The sequence below is a fragment of the Stegodyphus dumicola genome, chromosome 2, assembly GCF_044657685.1.
Source record: "Stegodyphus dumicola isolate Sdum_Otavi_A_Nest chromosome 2, ASM4465768v1".
Lineage (NCBI taxonomy): Eukaryota > Metazoa > Arthropoda > Arachnida > Araneae > Eresidae > Stegodyphus > Stegodyphus dumicola.
The window spans coordinates 236,151,525-236,179,383 of record NC_140769.1 but is presented as its reverse complement, the minus strand read 5'-3'; the positions used below and the strand labels follow the sequence as shown (position 1 = coordinate 236,179,383).

The window sequence follows — 27,859 nt, the reverse complement described above, 5'->3', positions numbered from 1 at the left end:
TCTACATCCACTGTGAATTTCATTTGATAAAATTGAAATGTTTTGAAGCTTAAAGCTTGCATAGTGTGCTTAACTTTTGAAAAGAAGTGTATATAAAATTATTTTGCAAACAGTTTATCTTTTATATATGTAATAACATAATCTTGTAATATGTAATAGGAAAGAACAAAATGAGAGATTAAAAAGTGAACTTGGAGGACTGAAAGAATTTACAACATTAGAAAGACAGATTTTTTCAGCTGAAAGTCAACTATCTAAAGATTTGGATCAGTCAACTATCTAAAGATTTGCTACAAAGATGTCACAGATAAGGCCGTTCCTAGTGGAGGGTAAAGATGATGCACAGCATGTGAGCAGCCAATTTTAAGTTTGGTGAAATTATTATCAAATTTATTTCTGTAAAAAAAGGTGGCAGGCAGTCTAGGACCATCCCTAGTCACAGATATGAATCTTTCAGTTGATGCAGTTGATTCATTAGTTGTACTTGGCAAATAAAGACATGTACTTATTATTAGAAGATGTGATAACCTTTGGATGATCAAAGAAAGGTCTCCAGACAACTGACTCACTTATCTGAAATTATTTCAATAGATCTGAAGTTATAGAATGGTTGAAAATTAAAGAAAATAGCAACATTGACCTGCTTCAAGCCAGTCAAGAACATGCCAACGCTGAAAACCATCCAGTTGTCTTTCAGTTGGAATTCATCTGATTTAATAAAAAAGTAGTCAAAATTGTCTTTCAAAAAATTTTTATCAACAGTAAAGCCCATGTACTCAAAAGCTTCAAAAAGATGTCATTTTTAATCAGTGTGTACTTAGCATATTATTCAGAGTAAAATTTAATTTATTACACCATATGATATTTACATATTTCTTTCTACATCCACTGTGAATTTCATTTGATAAAATTGAAATGTTTTGAAGCTTAAAGCTTGCATAGTGTGCTTAACTTTTGAAAAGAAGTGTATATAAAATTATTTTGCAAACAGTTTATCTTTTATATATGTAATAACATAATCTTGTAATATGTAATAGGAAAGAACAAAATGAGAGATTAAAAAGTGAACTTGGAGGACTGAAAGAATTTACAACATTAGAAAGACAGATTTTTTCAGCTGAAAGTCAACTATCTAAAGATTTGGAAGTTAGTATTTTACATTTATTATAATTGAGTAGAATGTAACACGTCACCTCTAATGAAGGATCAGAATTATGAATATTAATTCTATTGATCTCTTTTTTAACAACTGATAAATAAAACTAGAAATGCTTATTAATCACTGAGTTATGAAAATACTCCAATTAATCAAGATATTTAAATTGTATGCAATGTACAGAGATCTGTCAAAATTTTCTTATCCAAGTTATTTTTATTAATTTATTTTTAAATTAGTTAACTTCATGAATATCACTGATGATTCTTATAGGAAAGAAAGATTGTTTTCTCATAAAAATAAATTAATCACATATCATTCTTGATTATCAAATTAGATGAATCACGTTTTTAAAATCAGATATTTTGGTCTATCAGCTAAAAAAATTATTTTGGCCTGTTATTACTAAAGATTATTTTAGGCCAGAGTCCATTTAGTCTAATAGCTGAAATATTTATTTTGGCCTGTTATTACTAAAGATTATTTTAGGCCAGAGTCCATTTAGTCTAATAGCTGAAATATTTATTTTGGCCTAGACTTTAAATTTGGCAGACTTAAAATTTTCTTTCTTTCTTTCTTAATTTTATTTTACAATAGTATGTATCTCTTCCATATACATAAAATGAATTCTAAGCTTATAATAAATGCAGTACATTTATTATTATTATTGCAGTACAGGAAGTCCGAAATCCAGACATCCAGTATTCAGAATGATCTAAAATCAAGACCTTCAGATCACTAGCAGCATTTTTTTAAATGCTTTATGCCTGTGCATTTGATATTTTTTCATAAAACATGTGAAGAGTCTCGACTCTTAATATACCTTCAACATTGATGCCAGCCTGGTGAATCATTATTTATTATTTATTGCTTTCATCACCATATGACTATCAACACATGACAGCTTGAGATATGACTCATGCAGTAATGCCTACAAAATTATTTTTTAAAAATATTATTAATTGAATACCAGAGAGTATAGTAACCTTTTATGCTAGCATTATACTTAGCAATGATTACAAACTTCAGCTAACTCTGTTGAGTTTGTTGACAAGGAGCAATTTAACAGAAATTTCTTTCCATATGATATAAATATAGATTTTGTAAATTATGCTCATATGCCAGAGCAGGTGCGATTGCACTGATTGGCAGAATTTTGGGAAGGCAGAGTTTTTTGAATTTAAAGAAGGATGCAAAATTTTTAGAATTGAGGAAGGTGCTTGGCAGCAATTCGGGATCTGAAGAGACTGTACTGGGACACAAAATAACTGGCATTGGTCCTGGATAAGTTGTAAGTATATGTGCAAATTTATTTATTCAGAACTCGGATAAACTTTAGACTGCCTGGTGGTGAAGAGGCTAGAGTGTTGTGCAGTTGCACCACAGGTCCGAGGTTCGATCCTTGGGCTGAGCAAGGTTGACTCAGTCTTTCATTCCTTGAATGGGTTGATAAAATGAGTACCAAGTTCTCTTGGGGACTAAACACCGGAGGTCCTGCAACAAGCTGACCAGTTGCCCAGGACATATGCTGATACACTCCAGGGCCCAAGGTCAAGAAAGCAGATTTTTGGGCACTGCAGGCTGTGGCCCACTAGGGCTGTTGCGCCGCTGAGTTTAGTTTTCAGATAAACCTTAAGCATGAGCGGAAATAGATTCAAGTATAATAATAATAAATAACTAATATAATTCAGGCTTAACTTCAAGCAGCATGAGCTAAAATCAAGACAAAATTGAGCAGAACATGTTATTTGCCAGTAGTGTACAGTAGGTGCTAGCTAAGCTTTATGATGGCAGTTGCGAATTTGGTGACTCAGATATTGCAAAAAGAGCAAAATTTTGCAATTGATGGAATTTGTGAAGAAATGGGGAGATTTAAAGTTTTAATAGATAAAGATGATATAACAGAAGTTTTTCATAGCAATGACAATGCCCCAATCATTGATTAACTAATAGGCTGTGAAATCTGTAGTATGGTTCTAAATTCAGAAAATTTCTCTACCAGTAGTAAAGAAAATGATACAGAGGTTGCTGAGAATGACAAAAATTTTGATTGACAATTTAGTGGAGATTCTCTTTGCTGCAATTACAGGACTTGAACAATGGAACTTTGTAACTGAATAGGAAATTATGTCTGTCTATTGAATTAAAGACAAAATATTAGCACAAAAAATAAATTATAAAAAAACTTGCATTGAAAGAAACATTTTATACAGGAAACAAATGGAGATTTTTTTTTTTTTTTTTTTTTTTGTAAATTTTGATCCCCTTAAGGTTATAAATACTCGTTATTTTACAAATCACTATTTCATATTTTTTATTTTATAATTTCTGTATGTTGTCATACTTGATTTAAACTGATGGTCTAATGTACAGGAAAATCGAAAATCCCAAATCTGGAAGTCTTGACGAGTCTGGGTCTTGGAATTTGTACTGTACAAGTTAATGTATGTGTATTTTAATAAAAATTAAATTAAGCTTATTTCAACAAGATTTTCTGATCTTAATCACAAATAAAATTTATGTATTACTGATGGATTATATTAATTCTGATACTGAACAATGTTTTGCTCATTTTACTTGGAAATTGCTAATATTTATTTTTGTCACGATTTTTGTCGAGTTTAATTTATGATACTTATTAGATGCTTGCAGAGTAATAATTAATTCTGTAGGATTAAAAATATAAAATGGAATTATATTTTCTCTCTCCTAACAATTTTAGTGAAACTTCTCGTTTAACCCTTTAAAGACAGCACCCCAGTCTCATGTCCTGCCATATGAGATGGGGTGCTGAGCTTCCACAATGTCTCCACAGGATGGCAGGTGTTCACTCGCTAAGCCTAATTTTGCTAAAAAATATTTGGAAAAAATACATTTTTATTCCAATTAACTCAATTTTTTAAAAATATTAAACAAAATGAATTTACCCTTATTCTTGCTGAATTATAGAATTAAATAACTATAATCTTTGCAGTTGTAATTGTATATATAGACAATGAAAGAGGGATTTTAAAACAAACTTTCAGAATTTGTTAAACTACAATTAAAATATTTAATATAAACAACCTACACAGGCACATCTACGCATGCATATATATATATATATATATATATACTTATAATGAAATTTTAAAAACTCATGAATGCTTTAATTCATTTGCATATTTGCATATAAACAAACAAAATCTCAAATTTTCAGAAAACTGAGTATGATAAATTAAGTAATAATTTTTAGTTATAATATAAATAAACCTTTTAACAAAAATACATTACTTTTATTATATAGTCTGATTGATGAAATGGATTTATGCCATTACTGAAGCTAATATTACATTTTTTGTGTGTATGTCAGCACTATTTTTTATAGTAAAAATTTATCATAAATCACTGCTAATGTTTCATTTTAGGCAAAAAAAGGCAAGGAGAAATCGTAATTTCTTCTTGCCTCTTCTTCTTTTCTTTCTTTCTTTCTTTTTTTTCTTTTTTTCTTTTTTTTTTTTTTTTTTTTTGTGTGTGTGTGTGTGTGTGTGTGTGTGTGTGATGACTTTTAAAATTTAATTTTTGTTTATGTGGCTGACTAGTGAAGGGAATTTATTAACCCAGCTTTACAGACATTTGCTTCCAAATTAAAGACATTTTGCAAATGGCTTGTTTGCATTCTACATAATGAGCGTTAGTGAATAAGGAAAGATTCTTAGAAATAGCACTTTAACAACTTTTCTTGTATTAAAACAGAAGTCATGGCGAAGAAAAGAGAGTTCAAGAAGGAGCAATTTCTTTCAATAAATAAAAATCAGTTGCATATGTGCAAAATGTACTGGGAGAATTAATGTAGAGATTCAGTTTAGAGCAAATTTTACTGATCTTTCATTACAGCATGTGTATTTATTTTTTGTATCAAAGCATAAAAAATACTTTAAACTAACTTCATTGGCAGTTCCCTCCTCACAAAAGTGCTTTCAGCTGCTTTATCACAGAGTTCATTACTTTTTTTATCATTTATATTTTTATCATTTATTTTCTTCCTTTTTCTCTACATGTTCTCCTTGTTCTGGCAATTTTTTTAACATATAATTGTGTTTAAAAATCATAATAGTTCTATGTACAATAAATTTTATTTAAATAACTCTTAAGGTATGATAATATTCTAGGTAGTTATTTGTTTTAACAATCCAAATTTAATGTAAAATTGAGAAAAGAATATGCATACAATATTTAAAAGAACATGTTCTATAGTCTGCAAATTTCACTAAATTGCATAAACTCTGGTGTCAAGAAATGTAGATTAGCGCAATTTGAATGCATATTTGATGCCAGAATGTTTGAAAAATTCAGACAACATCTGCTATATAATTGACACATAACTGATTATTTTAGTATTACTAAAATAAATTACTAAAATAAATTAGAAAAAAAATAGAAATAAATGCATTCAAAGTTATAGAATTAGATTATTTTAGTTGCATTATCTCTATTTAGTATCTGACGAGTATTAAAATCGTCTAATAACTGAGTAGCTAAAGCAACAATATATCATTTTACTGTTGAACTTCTGCTGCTGAAAATGCTGGTGGCATGTTGATTTTGTGATTTTCCCACATGTATTGTAAATATGAACTGCTTTCTTTTAAAAAGTAGTATCTTTAACAGATTGCAATTTCATAACAAATCCTTCCAGTCATGTGATAGCAACGGTCTACTTGTACAGAAGTAATTTATTTATACTTGCTTGAGTATTTGTTCATTTTCATGAACTTAATCATTTATCACACTAAAGACTGAAATTACTATGGTCAGTGTATATATAATAGGCATCGCTTAATGTGATCATGGCTAGTGTTATCATTCAAACATTGTTAATGAATTGCCGAAGTCTCAACCATTTGTATATGAAAACGTAGAATGTACATTGCTGTTTGTGATTCAGTTAATATGATCAAAATATTATAGAATGAATTTTTAACTGAAGTAAAATTACCAAGTAAGGTCAAAATATGATATAAAAATTGCTAAATGACAAAAGCATCACCCATTAAAACATAGGTCACCAAGTAGTTTTTCAGAGTTGATAACTCTCTCCATTTCCGACTATACTTCCGTTAATCTGATTTCCACATATTTTCCCCCACTTTCTCTTATTTTTTTAATTTCTCACGATTTTTACGTAGTTTGGTTAGTTGCACCCAAAAAGTGATTTTTGGCGTCTGAAAGCGCTTTTCTTTTCTAGATACATTTACAAGGAAACCAAAGTCATTTCATCAGTGATTTGAAGTGCATTCTGCTTTGTGTGTGAGAGTCTGAAACACATGTCCAAAAACATCATGTTCCAGTTCTTCAATGGGATTCAAACGCTGCTGTGGGGCATCTAGCATATAACCAATAAGCACAAAGCAAAATCGAGTTTTTTTTTTTTTTTTTTTTTTTTTTTTTTTTTAATCTCACCAGTGAAGAACCTAAGTTTTATGTGCTTCCCAGAAACAGTTTAAGAAACTTCGATCTTTTGTCTGCGAAAAATATAAAATACTCATGTACTTTTCAAAAATCATGCCGTGATGACTTTCCTTCTATTATTTCGTCAAAGAAATGTAATATTGTAATGTGTACCATTTGTAATTGTGATTTTTCGATTTCTCATGGTGGAAGGGCCATTGTTCTTAAAAATACGTGTACACAAGGACAATAGGAGTTGTTCTTGGGGGGGGATAATAATAATAATAATTTTTATGTGGAAACAAAGGACCAAAAAGCTGTTAATGCAGAATGCCTGTTCTCTACCTTTTTACTGGAATACAACCTGCCACTAAATGCATTGGATCATCCTGCAGCGTTTTTAGAAAAATGTTTCCTGGCAGCAAATTCGTTAAGAAATACTCAGGTGCAAGGACAAAAACGGCTGCAAATGTAGAAGACATCGGTTCAAAAATAGGTATAAAAAATAAATCTTCAGTTATTGATTGCATTAAAACAGTTCTATTCTGCCTCTCTATGGAAGCAATAATACTTCTGCAACACAGTATCCAATAATAGTTTCTTTCTTTTTTTTTTTTTAAATCCAGAGTCTTCAGAAATTGAGTGTAGTTTACTTTCTGTGCCCACTTTAGAAAGAGATTCAACAGACTTTAATATATAGCACAGCTGATTATTAAAACTTTAAAAGAAAGTGCAGTTCTTCAGGATAATTGCTTAGCTCTTAGTGCTGACAATGCACTAGGAATGATAGCCTTGAAAGCTGATGTTGCAGGCATCTTATAAAATTCATAATTCCAAATTATGAAATACATCTGTCACCTCTTAAATTTAGCAGTGTAAAAAGGGTCAATTTCTTTGCCAATAAATGTGGATGAACATATTGTAGATATTTATTATTATCTTTGAAAGCTTGCTGAAAGGAAGGGAAAATTGAAATAATTCCAACAACTGCACAATACTAAAATAAGAAAATATCTGAAATATGTATTTCTACACGCTGGTTATCTTTAGAGAAATGCTTGTCTAGAATCCTCAACAAAAGTGTAACATAAAATGTTCTTATATTTTTTATGAGAGAAGTAAATGCTTCTAGAGTTAAGATAAAAGACTCTGTTCTCTCTAGAGTTAAGTAAATGGAGATGTGGTTATTACTTCCACTGTTAAAATTAGGTGTGTTGAAAATTGAGTAATTTCTGCACCTACAAGCAATTTAATTGGCAATTTTCAAAATAATACTACAAAATTAAGCATAAAGCTCTCGCAAAATAAAATAAAATAAAGTCTGATAAGGTACATGTTTTCCTTTTTTGTACACCCCATTTTGCCATCATTTGATGTTCTTAATGCAATTCTACAGTGCAGAATTACATTAATTCATATTTTCCAGTCAATGATTAGTGATCTGATTAAAGTACTATTTAATGAGTAGGGATCCTAATTACAATATTTTTCTATTATTAGAAATTACATGTAATAAAACTTTTTTTAATGTATGTATTTTTACATTATTTGCATTTAAGAAATAATAACTGAACTTTCTTATATTAGACACTATTTAAAGTTAATTCATTATTTAAAGTAAATTTTTTTCCTACGTATTTTTATTACTTAAAAATCTTCTTATCATTGAAAAAAATCTCCTGTTTTTTGAGTGTTGGAGGTTGGCAAGTATGGTTTTGTTTTGATATAAGTCAACCCACTACAAAAGAGTTGTTTTTCAAGTCTTATGATGATTCAAGTTTTACAGATTAATAAATTTAACAGAGCTGGAGTTTTAGATGACTTTGAGCTAAGAAATCTGATTGCTATGTGATAGAAAATACTGAATATTTTATCTTGTCTTTTTATCATTTATAATCTCTGTTACTTTTTTTAAAGGTATCAAGACAAGCAAAATGTGCGATGATTTTGAGTCTAATTAATAAAAGTCAATGCATCAGATTGTTATGACCAATTCCCAAAAATGAATGCTGCTTAAAAAGTGCCCACAAAAACAGGGAAAGGTAATATTGCAGCAACAGATTGTTGGTTGAGCTTATGGAAGAAAAGAAATAAAATATTGCTTTCAAATGCGTTAATGGTGAAGATAAATACATTGTTGGAACATGGTTGTCAAAAGAATGGCCAAACATCTATCTACATCATTACAAACATCTTTAATGAAATAAAAAGTAAAGAAAATAAAAGGTTAATTATATTATTATAGTAAGAATTGAAATAAAATGTGGCCTTTTCTTGTGTAACTATATCAGACAAGGCCACATTTTATTCTTGCTTTTATTATTTGCCATTGAAATTTAAACATTTTTAAAAATTTTTACGTTTTGTTGCATATTTTCTGAATTACAGCTTTTAATTTAAATTAATTAAAATCATTTTAAATGTTCCACATCCTGACAAGAGTGTGTTTAAAGCAATCTTTATTATTCTAAAATATCACTAATCTTTTATTTCATTTACTTTTTATTTTATTAAAAAGGTTTATAAAATAGTAAGTGGTTCTCAACCTGTTTTAATGCAAGCATCCCTTCCTCCATTGCTTAGAAGATCATCTCTCCCTCTTTCCCAAATTACTCATATGTATACTTTAGATTATTTTTAACATGTTTTATAAATTAAACAAAAAGTATAGAAAATGTCGATAATTATCAAAATTTGAATAAAAGTATTTTTTATGTTCATAAACTAAAAGTAGTACTTAACAGCTAAAAAAAGGCTGACCATTCTTCCTTGAAACTATGAAATTCTTTTCGAGGAAGAATGGCCCCAGCTGAGAAGCTATGTTTTAGATGGATTGTATCTTTATAGTTTTTTTTTTTTTTTTTTTTTTTTTTTTGGGTCACTTCAAGTTACTTTATTTATAATTATTGGTTTCTTGAGGAGGTTTTAAAGTTAATTTTTTTTCATTATATATGGTCTATCATTACCATTATATATATTATAATTCATTACATATGGTGATCATTTCAGTATATGTTTATTCAGACCATATGTTATATTCAGTTTTGGTATAATGAATAGGGCACAAAAAACATCAGGATTCCTAATGCAAAATCTGTGGTAAAAACATTGACAATAATTTAAGGGCTGTTCTAGAATTCTCAGACAAATCAATGTGTGCAAAAACAAAATTCATATAAAAATTACCTCATATACAAGAAAAATGCAAAAAATAAAAGCCAGTTTATTAAAATAAAATGTAAAATATTTGAATTTTATATTTTGCATCTCCCTTTTTTTAAATTGTGCATATTGAGTTGATATTGTATATTTCTAATTGTATTTTGACTTATATTCTATTTATGCTGGCAGTAAAATTTTTGTTTTTGCTTTTGCGTTGGGTATTATTTGAATTTGTTGGGGTATTTTTCTATTGAATTTTTCTTTGTAAATTTTGATTTTTGAATCTTATCCATGAGGAATCCAAAATGTTTTTAAAACATTTTACTTTAAAATATATGTGTACAAAATTATTGGATATAAATATTTAATTGGTTAGTATTTTTTGTATATGCTAGAATAAATTTTTAAAAGCATATATATTAAAGTACTTTATTTTCTCATTTTTATAGGCTTCCAGAAATGAAGTTGTGATGTTGAGAGAAAGACTTTCAAAAGATTCAAATTCTATTTCTATTCACAAAAGCTTTGATAATATTTCTTTTAATGGATGTAATTCCTTTTATTCTGAAGCTTTGATACATGACTATGAAAAAACACAGAACTTTCATGTTTCTAATGTAGTTAATGATGCATTTTCCAATTCAAAAAATATTTCTACAAATATTAACTCTGAAGAAACAAAACATTCTTCTGAAGACCAAATTTCAAATTATTTGGTAGACATGCATAGCATGAAGAGCCTAAGCTCTCTTGCAGAAAATGATGCTAAAGATGCAAGCAGTTTTATTTGTGTCTGTGCTAAGCAGAAAACTACAACTTTTATACCTACTGATTTACCTAAATTAAACATTTCATGTCAGACAGAAATTTATGAAGATGTAGAAGATGGACATTCTGTGAATTTTGAGGTAGCTGTTTTTGTGAATGAAATGACAGAATTAGCAGCACATTTATCAGAAATAGTAGAAAAAATCACTCATTTTCGATTCTCGGAAAATATTGATGAGATTTATGAAGAAAAAGATTCAACCCTTAATTCTGTTAGGAAGAAAATTCATGTTATGAAGGAACAACTGACTATACTTGATTCTGATATTAGGTTAAAAGCTGAATCTTTTGATTACTTAAATAATACTTTCAAACCCAAGATGACTGAAGTTCTGTCAATGCAAACACAACTTGTTGAAACCCAAACAGTTTTGAAAGAAAAGGAATGCCTTTTACTTGATATGCAAAATGATTTATATAGTCTCAGGCAGAAAATGAGTTTGTTGAAGTCAATGTATAAGCATACATTATCTCCAAATCCGGATTCTGAAGCTGAATCTGTTCATGAAGAAAAGGAATGTATCTCTGATAAAACTTCGTTAAGTCGTATACATGATATAGCAACTATGGAAAGAATACTTTTAGAATTAGAATCATATTTTATTAGAAATAATGCTACAGTTTCTGAGTTATCTTCTAAGTTAATAGAAGCTGAAGCAGAGGTTTCCATTCTTCAAGCCATGACTAGTGAGTTTCAAAATGTAGAAATCTTGAAATTCAATAGATACACACAGACATCTGAAAACTACCAAATAGAAAATCATGCAGAGCTTAACAGATTTAAATCTAAAGCAGAAACATTTGAAAATGAGGTTATATGTTTACAAACTGAAATTAAAATATTGAATGACGCAAAACTAGCTTTGGAGCAGGAACTTGAAGATGCCAAATTGCTTTATAGTAGTCAGGTTAATTCTCTGCAATCTGAGTATGAAATTCACAAAAATATCTGGCATTCTAAAACTGCTGAATTTGTGAAAAGTTTGGAGGATGAACACAGACAAGAGATAGCTGATATTGAAAATAAATGTTCTAATTATATTAGTGAAAAAACTAAAGAACTGAAAAAACAAGTAATCTTGCTAGAATCTGAAAAAGAGGAATTAAAAAAGATGTTGAATAATTTGAAAACAGTTTTTGAAGATCAGGTATCTATGCTTAAAATAGATAAAGAAAAAAATATGGTAGATTTTCAAGCAAGATTGTCAAATGAAATAACTGAAAAAGAAAATCTGAAGCATCAAATCAGTGAAAAAGAAAATAAGCTTAATCTATTACGAATAAAATGTCAAAATGCAGATGATTTAAATGCCCAATTAACTCAAAAATTAAATCAAGACACCAATGAAATCCAAAAATTGAAGGAAATTCTTTCAAATATGATGAAAAGTCATTCAGACGAACCAAGAAGTTTGTTACATACACAAACAAAGGAAAATAAAACAAGTGCATGTGAAAACTGTAACATCCTTTCACAACAGACACCTACATCTGAATCAGATCTAAATAAAAAAAATGCCAAGATAAATTTATTGCAGACTGACAATAGGAATTTGATGCGGGAATTGGAGATTTTAAAAAAAGAAGTTACAGCAAAAACTGCTTTATTACGTATTTGTAAATGCAACAACATTCCCAAAATAAAAGGATCTGAACCTTCTAGGATGGAAAGTTCTTCAAAGATTCATATCTCAGTATGTGCAATTATTTATTATGCTTGCCTGTTTGTATAAAAAACTATTTTTTTCTGTTAAAAGACTTAGGAGTATGTAGAATATTTGTCTGTCACTGATACATTAGTTTGGGAGATTGATAGTTGACAATTGTTTTAATGTATATTTCAAATAATTCACTTTTAATAAAGGTAAAATACTGCATACAGTTAAAGTATTGTGGGCATTCTGTATAGGAAATATAACTCCTCATCCCAAGTGTTTTATCTTGTTAATATTTAAAAATATTGGTGCATTACAAATATCAGCACACAAAACTCGAAAACTGAATTTTTTATTTTATTTTAGCATGCTACAAAGGTACCCTAAATGTAAGATTTATATTTGGTAACATGGTTTCAGCTAAGTTTAGATGTTCTTTGCTGATGCTAAAATCTTTGTTACAGTTTGAGACTACCAATCTCAGATTGAACAATTCCCCCCTTAACAGAAGTACCCAAAGGAGTTAAGAAACCCTGCTATAGCATATTAAAATTTAAAATAATAAATATGCAAAAGGATATTATGTACTCGTAAAAAGCTAGGGTGAAACCCAGCATGAAGAGTTACACAAATAATTAGCAATGATATTATAATTCTCTTTCACTGCACATGAAGCAAGTGCATAGTGAATTTTACAATACAGTCAAAAGTCGTTAATTCGGACACCCGTAATCCGGAATGATCTATAATCCGGACCTCAAAGCTAAAATCTTTCTGCGCATGCGCCGCATTGACGCATGCGCATAGGCGTTTTACTCGTGCGCGCAAGACATTTACCACTGCGCATATGCATCTGCGCAAGTGCAGAATACGTTTTCGCGTGCGCGTTTAATGTATAACGGACGGTAAAAGGTAAAATTATCTAATTATCTATTTCAGTTAATGTTGATAATTGCGTTGTTCCTTAATCTTCAAATTGGATCCGGCTTATTATTTTTTGCAGACTGTAAGAGCAATTTTCTAAACGTAAGCTTGAACTTTCGATTATGTCAAATAGAATTTCCGATGCTGGAGCTCCCAAAGGATCTAGAAAACGAAAGTATGTTTCGATGTCCATCAAACAAAAAACGAATTGCTACAAAAAATGGATAAAAGCATATCCTTTGTTTATCTAACCGTTCCGAAATCTGTTTATCAATTTCACGCTGCTCTGCGCGCGGGGGGGGGCACTTCGCGGCGCGCAATGAACTGGAAGTTGATCTGTCAACACTATGGTTATCTTCAGGGCAGATGTTTTTATTTTAGTCGGCTTATAATTCCTTACTAAATGTAGTATTTAATTTCGATGTACTCCGTCTTTGATATGATTTAAATCAAATTCCTCGTCATTATAAATATCACGAATACAAATCACATAGTTTTCTGGTTGCAGTTTTCTAATTTCGGCTATGAGTAAGGTATGCTTTACGCATCCGCGCGTTAAAAGAAATGTTTAATAAAGTAAACAAATAAATATTAGGCTTCTTTTTTGGTAAATTTGGATACCCTTTAGATCATAATTGCTCATTATTTTATAAATTACGGTTTCATATTTTTAATTTTATAATTTCTGCATGCCATCTTACCAGATTTAAACTGATGATCTATAATTCGGAAAAATCGATAATCCGGAATCGCCGAAGTCCCGACGAGTCCGGATTAAAGACTTTTGACTGTAGTTGGATTATCTTCTATGAATACTGCTATTTGTGTGCAAAATGTCTTTAAAATACATTTGATGGCATCGCTTTAGCACCACCTTTGCAAATGTCAACCCAATTTCTCCATTGCAAACTTTCTTCAATCCAAAATTCATTAACTTTTACTAGTATGTCCTCTCCTCTTGTGTGTCTATCCAAAGAGCGACACAACAAAAATTCCTCATGAATACATCCTTCAAAAATATTTCTAACATACATTACTAATTGAGCCAAGTTGATATATAAGTTGATTCATCCTACTGGATTGCAAACTTAGGATTTATGTTGTTTATTTTGAGTCTAAGTTATTAGCTGCAGACATTGATCTTTATTAATTTCCAAAATTCCCTTTGAAACAGTTTCATTGGATAGTGGAATTTTACGGATTTCAGCCGCATACTTTTTGCCATGAACTATTTCAGACATCTTAATAGCAGTTGGCAATATTAGACTTTCTCCAATGGAATAGACCTTTTTATTTTTTGCAATTAAATATGATGCTTCATAAGATGCAAGTAAGTACTTTTCATTCACAAAGTTCTCAAAGCCAAATTTTTGCTGATTTGATGATTTCAAAAGTCGTTCAAAGTATTCTTTGGGTTTCTTCCAGTGGGTAGTATGCTTTGTATTGAGATGTTGCTTTAATTTAGCAGGTTTCATGCTTTCGATAGCCAAAACTTATTACAATTTAAGCATAATGGCTTTTCAATTCCATCATAATTACAAGAAGTAAAACCAAATTCTAAATAGGATTCATCATATTTCTGTTTTCTTTGCATTTTAACTGTGCTCGTGCTAGGTACTGGAGATGACTTTTCAGTGTTTTCAGTTTTTTTTTTTAATCTTATTTAGCTAAACTCAACTTGATAATAATTATTGTTGAGAAAGTAAGGGGGGCTTGTTTAAAATAGTTAATAACTAATAAAAATAAGTTATTTACTCGCTGATGAAACAAACGAAATAACAATGGAAAAAGCATCAGAATGCTTGTTTTATCAGGATAAAAGCACTGTATATACATTAGAAGTGAAGGGAAACTCAAACATGTGAAAACGATCTGCATAGAATGGCTGACCTCCTGGCGCTGGTGAGATGGCTGAACACAATGGTTGAAGTCAAAGATGGACTAGTGCGCAATGTGTTACGAAAACAGTCGGTCTTGCATATCCATGGTGTTTGACAAACTGGCAGCTTTACGTGTAAAGCAAGTAAAATGAAAATTTCTATTATAAAAAATGCGTCGAAACATTTTCATTTTTTCTTTGTCTGTATTGTCTAATGTTTATATATTTTCAGATCCATTGTGTAAAAATATTTCATAATTGTAAAATTATTGTAATAAAGTAAAGAAATATCAAAATTGCTAAATTTTTTGGCAACCCTTGCTGCAGGTCCTGCAACTTCAATTAGGGTCGCGACCCACAGTTTGAGAAACTCTGATCTAGGGCATACTATGAGAGAGCTGCAGCTGTCGCAGAATATAATTAAATTAGCTAATATTTACAAGATTTGGAGCAAAATCTTCTCTGTAAGGACATCGTTAACCTCTTTAAATGCAATGTGGGTCAGCACCTCGAGATGTTGAAACTATATCTGCAAAATACGATATAAAAATTCCGTTTTTAGAGCTATGTCTGTTTTAATACCAAATATCGGTTTTCATGACCTTTATAGAAAGATTTACCATTTAGTAAACTGTGATCATCTTGCTGCTGCTACTTCTTAATAAAAAAATTTTTGGACCAAAGCTCTAATTATGAGCATATATTTTCAAATAATACATATATGACAAATTTCAGAACTGCAGCTCAATTTCTTCTGAGAAGATGCATATGTAAAACAGTATCACAAAATTTTATTTTAAAACACAATGGTAATGGTATTGGATTTCAATGCAATTGCTGCCGAAAATTAATCAGTTATAGACAAAAACAAAGAAATTTGGTACCAAATTCACAAGGATTGTTTATTTACAAAAACCAAAGAACATCTTATTGTTTCCTTTCCAAATTAAAAAAAAATTAAAAATTATTTGCTTTTAATTCACCTTTTGGGTGATCACCAACTTGCCATTACCAATTAGTTTTACCAACGACGCCCAACTGGCAACCATTGACATCTACTTTTCAGTCTCGATCTTTTGTTTCTTTTTTAGCATAACAGTAAGTTATGGAAAGCTTTATTACATTGATCTTGTAGAAACTGTAATAATAAAACATATCTACATGTATTTTCCAATCTTGTTAAACTTATATATTTTTAACAATATACTTTTGAGAAATTCAGAAAGAATCTCTCTGCTATTTTTAATTTTTTCTTAAAATTATTTTATCTTAAATTTATGTTGTAGGGCAAAATATCAGACTCCAATTCTGAAAGGAGAAAAATAAGACAACAATCATCAGAACTGAGGTATGCATTCTTAATTTTATTTAATTGATTCTATTCTAGCTTTTATTATCTTTAAATAAGTGTGGTCATTAACTAATAGATACAGACTATAAATTATGTTTATCTGAATGAATAATTGTTTTACTTATTCTAGTTTGCCTGACTTTTCTTATTTATTTATTTATAGGAGGAATAATATGTACTAATATTCAAATACATGTATTTTAATGCCAAGAATTCTTTAATAATCTTAAACCTTAAGCTGTAGAACTTTTTAGGTTTTTAAAATTCAGAATTAGAATTTAGGTTATTTGCTGTTACAGTATGCTTGTATTTACTATTCAGTTATGGAACTTTCAATTAAAAATAGTCAAACATGTTTTAGACATGTCTTAGATATCATAGTGTATTTTGGTGCTGTGAAAAATCGTTTTGTGATTATTGTGTTATTAACTAGACAATATGAGAAAGAATATTCAAACTAACTGATTAAAAATTATAGAAACCTGAATTTATGAAGTTTTAAATCCAAAAATAAGTAAGAAGCTAAAGAAAAAAAAAAATCTGCTTCTATGTTTGTTTTAAGATACTTCAAGAAACACATTTTTCGATATGGATATGAATGCTGCCTGTGTGTAATATTTATTATGCACTTAAAGAATGTTGTATATTGAAATTTAATCAATGATATCTTATTTATATGAATTAAAAAGATTTTAAAATTATAATAAGTGTAATTCAGTAAAAAATTTATATTAAAAAGGTATTAAAACTGAATCAAGGAAAATTACATAGTGATCCTGTATAATTTTTTCTTTATAGTAATCTGTTCTAGCAACTGATATGGCATAATTGCAGTTTGAAAAATGTAAAATAAAACAACTGACTATCATAAACATGAAATAGCTTCAGAAGCAGGTTATTTAATATACAGTACTAAGTCCAAAATCCGGATGTCTAATATCCAACCACCAGTTGTTTTTTTTTAGGCTGAAGGCCATTAGCCCAGAAGGGCTATTCATTTGGCATTTTGCATCAGTTCACTTTTTAAATTATTGCCACTGGTGTTCAAAACTTAAGCAACAGCAGGGTTTTTTTGCCATAACTCCACGAGAAATCAACTGAGAGACATGAAATGCAGAAATGAAGGAGAGTATTATGTACGTAAGGGATGACGAAAGCATCGGAGCTGAAAAAGGAATACAATGCATACGGTATGGAATCAAACAAAAACAAGCTTTATTGAATGCATAGTATCGTGACTCATGATTGTCTATCCAAGAGGAAGAACAACGAGCAGATGTTCCTTAACTCTTTCGCATCGAAGTCGCCCCAAGCGCCCGAGCATTCAGATATCGGCTGGACGCCCGAAACGCCTGAATAATTTCCTAACCAGTGCTTTCCCCCATCACGTTACTGCATTACTCATTGCTTTCAGGTGTTGTTAAATCACATGTCAATCATTCTTTTGAAGCTACTAAAATTAGCTTCCTTGTTTCCTTTGTTCCTTCCTTTCCTTTGTTTACTGTCAGTGTTTAGCTTTTGATGCCCGAAGTTGCAATCCCATCCCAAGAGGGAACTTCACGCAGTGTCAAAGCATCGAAGAAAGAAGTTCTCGCTTTACTTAAGTAAGGCTATTGTTAGTGCTGTAGTATTCAACTTGTCATGGGGGAAGGAAAAGCATTCCAGGAGAAATTCTTAAATACGGGCGTTTTCGATGTTTGGGGAATTGAGATTTTGCCCTCTCTCGATGCGAAAGAGTTAATATGGGATATGCCCTCCACTCACTGCAATGGTTGCTTTGCACCGTCTCAGCATACTCAGAACCAGCTGGTGCAACATTTCTTGCGGTAGGAGTGCTCATTCCTCAATCAGCATCTGTTTGAGTTGTTGGGTGTTCTCCGGAGGATGTAAGCGTGCTGCAATGCATCTCCCCAAAGCATCCCACACATTTTCGATGGGATTTAAATATGGGGAGTACGCTGGCCAATCCATTCGAGTGATATCTTCACTTTCCAGTACCTCCTCAACAGCAAGAGTCCGATGTGGCCGTGTATTGTCATCCATAAAAATTAAGTCTGGGCCAATGGCACCTTGGAATAGATGCACATGGGGAAGGAATACCTCCTCATAATAGCAATTCCCGGTTACAGACCCTCTGTCGAAAACGTGGAGCTCAGTTTGCCCATTCAGCATAATGCCTCCCCAGACAAGAACTCCAGGACCACTGTTACAGTGTGTTTCTTTGATGTTGCTGGGATAAACCGGGTCCCGACGTCTCCAAATCGAAACACGTTAAGAATCGCTTCTGGTACTGAACCGACTCTCATCCGTAAAGAGGGCATTGATCGGTTGTCCAGTTTTTGTGCTCTCTGCACCACTGTAAACAGTGGCGTTGGTGGCCAACTTTCAGCGGGAGGCAGCGTTCAGGACGGTGGGCGAATAGACCTCTTTTGTGAAGGTGTCTGGCCACAGTAAACCGTGACACTTGTCGCCCCATTGCTGTACACAGTTGTTGAACTACGGAGTTTGGTGACTGGTTGACTGGTGATTTTTTTCTTGACATTTGCGCTTGCTGACTGCTATCGGCCTCTTTTCGCCTGCAGGACGATATATTGGTCAGCCCCTGAAGTTGTCGTCCTCGTGCGGCCACCACCAACCTTTCTAACAGCTGCACCTGTGGTTTGGAATGCTTTCCAAGCGCGTGAAACGACACTTTTGTTGATTCCAAATTCTGCAGCTACACTGGTGACAGTACGCCCCTCCTCCTGCTTTCCGATCATTCTTCCACGTATGAAGTCGTCCAGGTGATTTCTTCTAGCCATATTTCACGAACTGACTCACTGGCACTTGGAGCGAATATGTTGAATTGCATCTCCGTCCTTCCTTTTATTCTACTGTTGAGCTGCGAGCGCCGACATCACGTGTTTTGTGTACGTTCACGTCGCCTTTGATGTTTTGTTCCTGATATTTGCATATGCATGACGTTTCTACTGACTTATGTGTTCATTGTACTGATCTCCAGACCTCCTTTTCTGCAATTTCATGGCTATCTGCTAAATTTTTACATTGTTGCTTAAGTTTTGCACAACAGTTTATTTAAAGAAATTTAATAATGAAGAATCTGCACGAATGTATGTATGTTTCTCGCATTGTGATAAAACAACAGTACCTAAAGACATAAAATTTTGAGTAATGTTCGCCTAGACCTGAATATGGGCATCTGGGAGCTTAAGTTTGTGGAATTGCTGTTGAACTAATTTTATGAAGAACATGATATTTAATAAATAATGGTAACACACAAAATGTTAAAAAAAAAATCCTTTCGGGCATAATACAAAATCTGAAAGATTTCAGAATTTTTTAAAGAAACATTTTCTTTTTACAAAGTCTAGAAAAGGGGAATATAATATTAAAAAAGAAAGATGTGCGGTAAAAATAATTTATTTCCTGACTGAGATTCTTTTACATCATGTTCAAACACTTGTTGGCTAAGAAGTTATGGTATGATCACATAGTGGTTACAATGCAGCAATTGGAATTGTATTGATGTTAACTACAACTACACTTTCAACCCTTGAGGTGGCTGTGGATGGGTTAGCATTTTTCTCTCTAATCTCACCATTGAGTGCGTTGTTGCACTTATTGGTTATTATTTTTGGGAGTGCATTGTTGCTTATACTGGTTTTGTTGGCATAGCTGTGGGAAAAAGTGAAAGTATTGGATTTTTTCTATTTATTATTATTAATTTTATCAAAATTAGAGTTTTAGTAAATAGTAACTTCTCCGTTTTAATCTTTTCTTAAAATTGTACATCCATCAAGTCAGCCAATGGGTATCGGAATTTTTCACACAATGAAATGAAAATACAAAATAGCTTTTTGAAAAGTAATGCAGCAGTAAAAATCATCGAATAATTCAGGAAATATTTTAATATAAAATATGGCCTTTTCAAGATCATAACAGCACATGTCTGTAAGATATTAAAAAAATTTTTGACATAATTTATAGTCATTTATTAAATTTAATGATGATGTTTGTTGAGAGCTGAGACTCTGAAGGTTTAAGGCTATAACAAATGTAAAATTTTCTGATTAATAGGATAGGATAAGAAATGCCAAACGAAAATGATATAATTGAAGTCTTACATTGTGATGATAATGCCTTAACCCTTTGATGTGCGGTGGTCGTGCCTTTAAACCACTAATTTTCGAATTTTTTTCTCTTCTTCCTTCCAAAAATTTTCAGTGAAAATCAATTGATTACTGATCTTTTACCTCTAAATAACACAATATGACTTCAGAATCATACATGTTTTAGGTCTTAGTACTTCAAATTGGATGCCTTTTAAAATTTATTTTCAATGAGACAAAATAACTTCCTTTTAATTATATAAATAATTTTAAATTTCAGAAGTTATTCATCGCACATCATGATTTCTATCATAAACAATAAAAAATAGCAATAATTAAACTGCTCTTCACAATGGCGTTTGCTTGCTTCTCAAATAGGAATGATTATTTATATCCCTTATCTATATCAGAGTTATTTTATTACTAAACAATACATGCACCTGCCCAGTAAAGAGGTCTTTTCTTTTCCAGAGACTTTTCTCTGACCTCAACACTCTTGCTCCCCAAGCTAGTATTGTGATTTTATAAATTATTTCCTGTGGTTTAAATTTAATGTAAATATACTTTGCTATAATTAAAAATAGAAATCGCGTAAAGTTTTATTTAAATTAAAAACATTTTCTGAATATTTTGGGACTAAATATGAATAAAATAAGTATGAATGGAAAACGAATGATCCGTATCAAAGCAAAAAAGACCAAGCCCCCCCCATTAACATAAAAAACCCACAAATTTTATGTGCCAAATGACAAGAAATTAAATAACGCTGGAAATTTAGATCCAACCAGTGTATATTTTGTGGCGTAAGGAACAAACCTCATGGAAGAAGATTTCATTCTAGCGCTGTGGTAGGCGTCCCGCGCATGTGCACTAGTCTTTCTTGTTCACTGACTTTCAAGTGTCGCCATTTTGGTTGCTCTATGTTGTGTTTTCAGTTTGCTGTGCACATTTAAAATGTTTAACACAATTAGTTCTCCCGCTGACTGTGAGATTCGTGCCGTGATTAAATTTTTGAACGTGAGTAATGTTAAACCGGCCAAAGTTTATCGTCAAGTGACAGAAGTTTACGGTGAATACGCGATAAGTGATGGAATGGTGAGAAAGTGGGTAAGAATGTTTAATGCAGGTCGAACAAATGTCCAAACAAATGAGGCTCGGAGTGGTCGCCCTTCTGTTGTCACCGATGATTTGGTAAGGAAAGTTGATGAAGCGATTCATGAGAACAGACGCTTCACAATGACAACTCTTTCAGAGGCATTTCCACAAATTTCACGTACTGTTTTGTTTGAAATTGTGTCTGACCGCTTGAATTATCGGAAACTGTGTTCCAGATGGGTTCCACAAATGCTCACTGATGTTCACAAAACAAAGCGACTTGGTAGTGCCTTGACATTTCTCATGCGGTACAGTGATGAGGGAGAAAACATTTTAAACCAAATTGTGACAGGTGATGAAACTTGGGTGTGTCATTTCACACCAGAATCGAAACAACAATCGATGGAGTGGAGACACACTCATTCTCCAAAAAAACAAAAGTTCAAAGTGACAATGTCATCACAAAAAATCATGTGCACTGTCTTCTGGGATAGGAAAGGCATTTTGCTTACTGAATTTCTTCCCAGAGGTGAAACCATTAATGCGGCAGGATATTGTGAGACTTTAACAAAACTAAGGCGTGCCATTCAAAACAAACGAAGAGGAATGCTCAGTAAAGGAATTGTGTTACTCCATGACAATGCTCGGCCTCATACTGCTGGTGTCACTCAATCGTTAATTCGACAGTTTCATTGGGAGCAGTTTGATCACCCGCCATACAGCCCGGACTTGGCGCCGTCCGACTATCACTTGTTCCTGCACATGAAGTGCGAGCTTGGTGGCAAGTGCTTTGGATATGACAATGACACGAAAAATGCCGTGGAGTCGTGGTTATCGAAACTGGCGGGAAATTTCTTTGACGATGGTATACAAAAACTGGTCACCCACTATGGCAAGTGTTTGATCATTGGCGGAAAGTATGTTGAAAAATAGTTTAAGGCATGTATTTTCATGTAAAAATAAAATTGGATTCGAAAAAATTGTTTTACTTCTTTCTTTCTTTCTTTCTTTTTTTTTTTTTTTTTTTTTTTTTTTTTTAGTTTCCGAATACGCCTCATACATGTATTTTTTAAAATTATTTAGTTTGAGCTTTTCATTAAAACTGAGAAGGGATTAAAATTTTCTTAAATTTGTCTATTTATTCACCAATAATCACTACAATGCATTTCGATTCAATCTTCAAGTATAGTTTTAATGGGCAAAGTCATGTATATATTATTTCTAGGTAATTTGATTCTGAGGTAGTTAATAGAAGCAGAGAAGTTCATGTTTCAAACACCATTGTGTTATATTTTTACTTTCTTGTACGAAGTAAAGGAAGTATTGTAATCATAAAAAATTCTGGATATAATTTTTCGACGAAAATATTGATTTGGCCACTATCAAATGCAATTTAGCGTTGTTTTTGCATGGCTTCTGTACGTAAGAAAAGAATAAAATATTCTTTTCCTCAAACGAATTATAAAAATGGTTTAAAATGGACTCGGAAGAGATTTTTTCGGGGCGTCTGTGTGTGTGTACATATGCATGTATCGCGCATAACTCAAAAACGAGTAGTTTCAGAATGTTGAAATTTTGTATATAGGACACTGCTATAACATGTAGTTGTGCACCTCATATTTTGGTTGCAGTCGGCCACACGAAAGTATATAAATACATACCCACTTTGTAAACTCGGCTTAGTGAGCTCTTTTTTTTTTGTTGTTTTTTTGTTGTTGTTAACATATTTGTAAATTGTGCATTTTTTGCTTTAAAAATGATTGAATTATGTTAGTCTTATCTTCCGGTTAAGGTTGTTATGCCTTTAGTTAATCTGCATGCAGTAGTTTTAGAATTATCAACAATTTAAAAGTTGCTTAAGTATGGCCAAGGCTCCCCTCTTTTCTTTTTTTTTCCTTTCCTTTCTTTCTTTCTTTTTTTTTTTTTTTTTAAAGTATAGCAGCCATATTTATTTACATTTGAAACTTTGCAGAATAGTGAATTAAGTCTTTCTGCACCTTCAGTTTCTTTTTGACGAGGAAGACCAAGAGGAATCTTTTAGTTTTGCGCATCGGAAAGTTTGCCTTTTTGCCTGCTATCCGAATTGCTTCTTTTTGCATAGAAACTGTAATTGTAAATGTAATTTAAAAAAAAAAAGAAAAAAAAAATGTTTTAACTGCATCTGGTGTTTTATGTTTTTCTGTATTTTACAATTTTTAATGAAAATATTTTGAGTTTTTATCTATTTTTCTTTCCCGCAAAGTGAGAATTGAATTCATTGAATGAGAAATATGTCTTTAAAGAAATTCAAGGAAATAAGTTTAAATGAAATGCAGGAAAAATGTGTATAATTTAATATTCCATACAAGGAAGTCATTTGGTGTACACATCAGATTTTTTTGCCTGAAATTTTTTGGAAATGATGTTTATTGTTTATGACATTGATAATATATCTGCATATATATTATAAGGTAAATTTGCAATTCAAGAAAATAGTTTCACAACAGTGCTTTTCATACAGATGTTTTTGAGTCTGTGGAGTTGACTTGTTAAGAGTTCTTGCCTTCCATAGTACATTTCATTCACTGACCAAAAGTTCCCCCCCCCCCAATGACGGGCATCAGCCACTCCTAAGGCCAGATGTAGTGGTCTCTTTATTATGGAGGCACCTAATAAGTGGGCCAACTTTGCCTTCTATGAAGAGACAGACAATTTTGACCAAAAACTGTGGGGAATTTTTGTGCTATAGCTTTTCAGGAAATTCAATATCTTATAGTTACTACATATAACTCTCGTATATTTTAATGAATAAAACTCTTTATGAGATAATTATGAAAAGTTACAACTGATATTACATGTGAACAAGATTAATTTTAATACTGTAAAAACTCGACTATCCACAAAGTTTATTAAATGCTGGATCTGGGCAAATTTTGGATAGCTGAGTACTTAAAAAGTGCAATGTGTGATGGAAAATTAAAATGAATGGAAGAAACATTTCCGGTCTTATTTGTTATCAGCATGAATATATATCTATAAACTACATTTAAAATTATGTAGTTATAAATAAAATAAAATTCTCTAAGTTGACATTCTAAAACCACATTTAAACACTTTTGCAGATTACCCATCTGCTTCATTAACTAGACATAGAATGAATTGCTTAATGAAGTTTCCCTTTTTTTTCTTGCTTTCTGTAGGTTTACTGTATTTCAGAAAATCAGCATCCAGATATAATGCATGTTGAAAGGAAAATCTTTGTTGCAATATGACTTCAAGCACTTCTGCAAAGTAATACCTTTAAAATCAAAAAAGCATTTATGTCTCAATGTTTTTACATATGTTTAAATGTGGTTTTAGTGGGTCACCTAGAACATTTTAATTTCATTTTATACTTTATGCTAATTGTATGGGCGTCTTCATTATAAAATTATGTAAGAATTTGGAAAAAAAAATACATTTCAGTCATAAAAGCTGACATATTTTGTAGGCCTTACATATATAAGTAAAACATTTTATTCATTTATAAAGCTAACTAAGCTTCATCGAACATAAAAGGTGACAGAGATACCACCAAACTTGCAACAAACATTCAGCAGAAAGTTTAAAGGAACAGCTGGTTCTTTAGTTAGTTAGATGATACACAAATGCAAGTTACAGCTATAGCATAGCAAAAACTTAAACTGCTTATTACAATTTTTTATGCCTCAACATTGTTTATCCGTTTTCAAAAGTTTCTTATTGTCCCTAATTGATACTTTCTTAATGCTAGGATTAAATATGCCACTGCATAATTTACCCTAGAAGACAGATCCTAAATTTTAATAATTTTTAATTCCTGCCAAACTCTGCACATATGTAAGGGAAGTAATGATTTCGGTCCAAAAATCTGATAGTAAATTTTTAGTGAATAATCACAAATTAGGGTCCTACAACATATTTATGCTGTTTTTACAATTAAGTCTATCTGTATCTTTGTATATGTGTGATTTTTTTCATCTGCAATATCTTATATGAAATCCTAAAAATTCCTCTTTTCATATTTAATTTTTTTACATTCATATAAAGAGTTGACTAGATTTTGGGTAAAATGGACAACTGGAAGTGCTACTTTACATGAAGCCCACAACTTCACTTCAGCATTAATGCTGACATGGCAAATCATTATTTATTTATTACTTTTTACTTTCATCGCACAACTATCAACACATTGCAGCTTGAAACATGACTAGCGATTTCTAAACAAAATTTATTTTTTAGTATTAGTATTTTCTACTTAAGAGAATGGTAATCTTTTATGTTGACATTAATTACATTTGGTGTTGATAACAGACTTCAGCTAGTTCAGCTGCGAAGTGATGAGTGTACTGACGAGGAGAAATTTAACAGAATCTTCTTTTCATCTACAAAAAATACATGTTGTAAATGTTAATTACGGGCCAGAAAATGACATTTAGTGCTGCAGAAATTGAGAATAACTGATTTGTTATTCAGATAAGCTCAGGATCAGTATCAAAGCTGGTGCGACTGCACCAGGCAGCAGAAATTAGTGGAGGCAAGATTTTTAGAACTTATAGAAGCACTGAGCAACTAAATTAAAGGATGGCAAAATCTTTGAATTTAGGGAAGGCACTGGAATGCAAAATTTAGGAATTGGCAGCAGAATTTTAGATCTGCAGAGTCTGCAATGGGCTGTAAAATATCTATTGGTGGCCCTGGATAAACTTTAAGTATATGTGAGAATTTATTTATTTGAGACTCTGCTAAGCCTAAGCATGTGCAGGAAATGGGCATAAATGTAATAAATAACTAATATAATTCAGGCTTAACTTCAGCGTGCGATAGAAGCAAGACAAAATAGAGCAGAAGAACATGTTGTTTGTTGCCAGTCTTATGATACAGTAGTGTACAGTAGGTGCTAGCTAAGCTTTATGATGATAGCCGCAATTTTAAAGGTGTTCAGATATAGCAAACAAAAAGTGAAATTTTCCAGTTAATGGAATTTTTGAAGAAATGTGGAGAAGTGGTTATAAATAAAAATGATATAAGAGAAGTTTTCTTTGGGATGACAATCCCCCAGTCAACTAATGGACAACAAAATCTGTAGTATTGTTCTAAATCCAGAAGATAATACTGCTGATAGTGACAGAGAGGTTGTTGAGAATGAAACTCGACATGACATGACAACTCCAAGACTTGAAAAATGAAACTTTGTAACTGAACAAGAAATTATGTCTATCTGTAGAATTAAAGATAAAGTATTAGCACACACACACACACACACAAAGCAAATTAGACTATGTATATTAAAAGAAATATTTAATAAAATTCAAATTCATATTTAAAAAGTTCAAATAAATATTGAGTTTTTTATTTATTTATTTATTTATTTTAATTTTGATTTCCTTAAGGTCATAAATGTTTCATTATTTCATAAATTGCTATTTAACATTTTTAATTTCTACATGTTATCTTAGCAGATTTAAACTGATGATTTATTGTCTGGAATCGCTAAAGTCTCGACAAGTCCAAATCTCAAGCTTTGTAATGTACTTTATTTGAAGGCCATAACAGTGAAAAACTATTTAAAATATAATTGATAACTTAAGTGTTTAATTTTAGTGTTGAAGATTTGAACAGACTTCCATAAAAAAATATATTATGAGATAATCTAAAACTTCTCATATCTGATATTCAAAGTAGGCAAGTGAATTCAAAGTAGGCAAGTTATACATTTATAAGCATTAAATGTATTCTTGGAATTGTTAAATGCAATGAGAATAATCACAGTATGAAAATGGCCTCTCATTATGAAACAATTAAATGTACAGTACAAAGTCTTTAATCCGGACTCGTCGGGACTTCAGCAATTCTGGATTAGGGTTTTTTCCGGATTATAGATCATCAATTTAAATCTGGTAAAATGGCATGCAGAAATTATAAAATTAAAAATATGAAACCGTAATTTATGAAATAAAGAGCACTTATGATCTAAAGAGTATCAAAATTTACAAAAAAAAGCTTAATATTTATTTATTTATTTTATTAAACATTTCTTTCAATGTAAGTTGTTTTAGTTGCTTCGTTTTATGTGCTAATACTTTCTCTTTAATTCTATAAACAGACATAATTTCTTGTTCAGTTCCACTGTTCAAGTCCTGTAATTGCTGTGTCAAGAATACCGACTAACTTGTTTATCGAAATTTGTTTGTTTTTAATAACCTCTGTCACTTGATTCACTATCGGAAGTGGTATATCGAAACATGCTTTCGCTTTGTAGATCCTTTGGCA

At 31.3% G+C, this 27,859-nt stretch overlaps 1 protein-coding gene across 1 annotated transcript in view; it reads left to right on the top strand.

The window, feature by feature from the left end:
- LOC118200743 (uncharacterized) overlaps positions 1-27,859 on the top strand; it is a 176,968-nt gene that overhangs the window by 133,021 nt on the left and 16,088 nt on the right. Inside the window, exons 18-21 of the mRNA XM_085810269.1 lie at positions 160-270; positions 1,038-1,146; positions 10,198-12,270; positions 16,321-16,382. Coding sequence (XP_085666395.1) covers positions 160-270; positions 1,038-1,146; positions 10,198-12,270; positions 16,321-16,382 — 2,355 coding nt within the window. The remainder of the gene's footprint in view (positions 1-159; positions 271-1,037; positions 1,147-10,197; positions 12,271-16,320; positions 16,383-27,859) is intronic.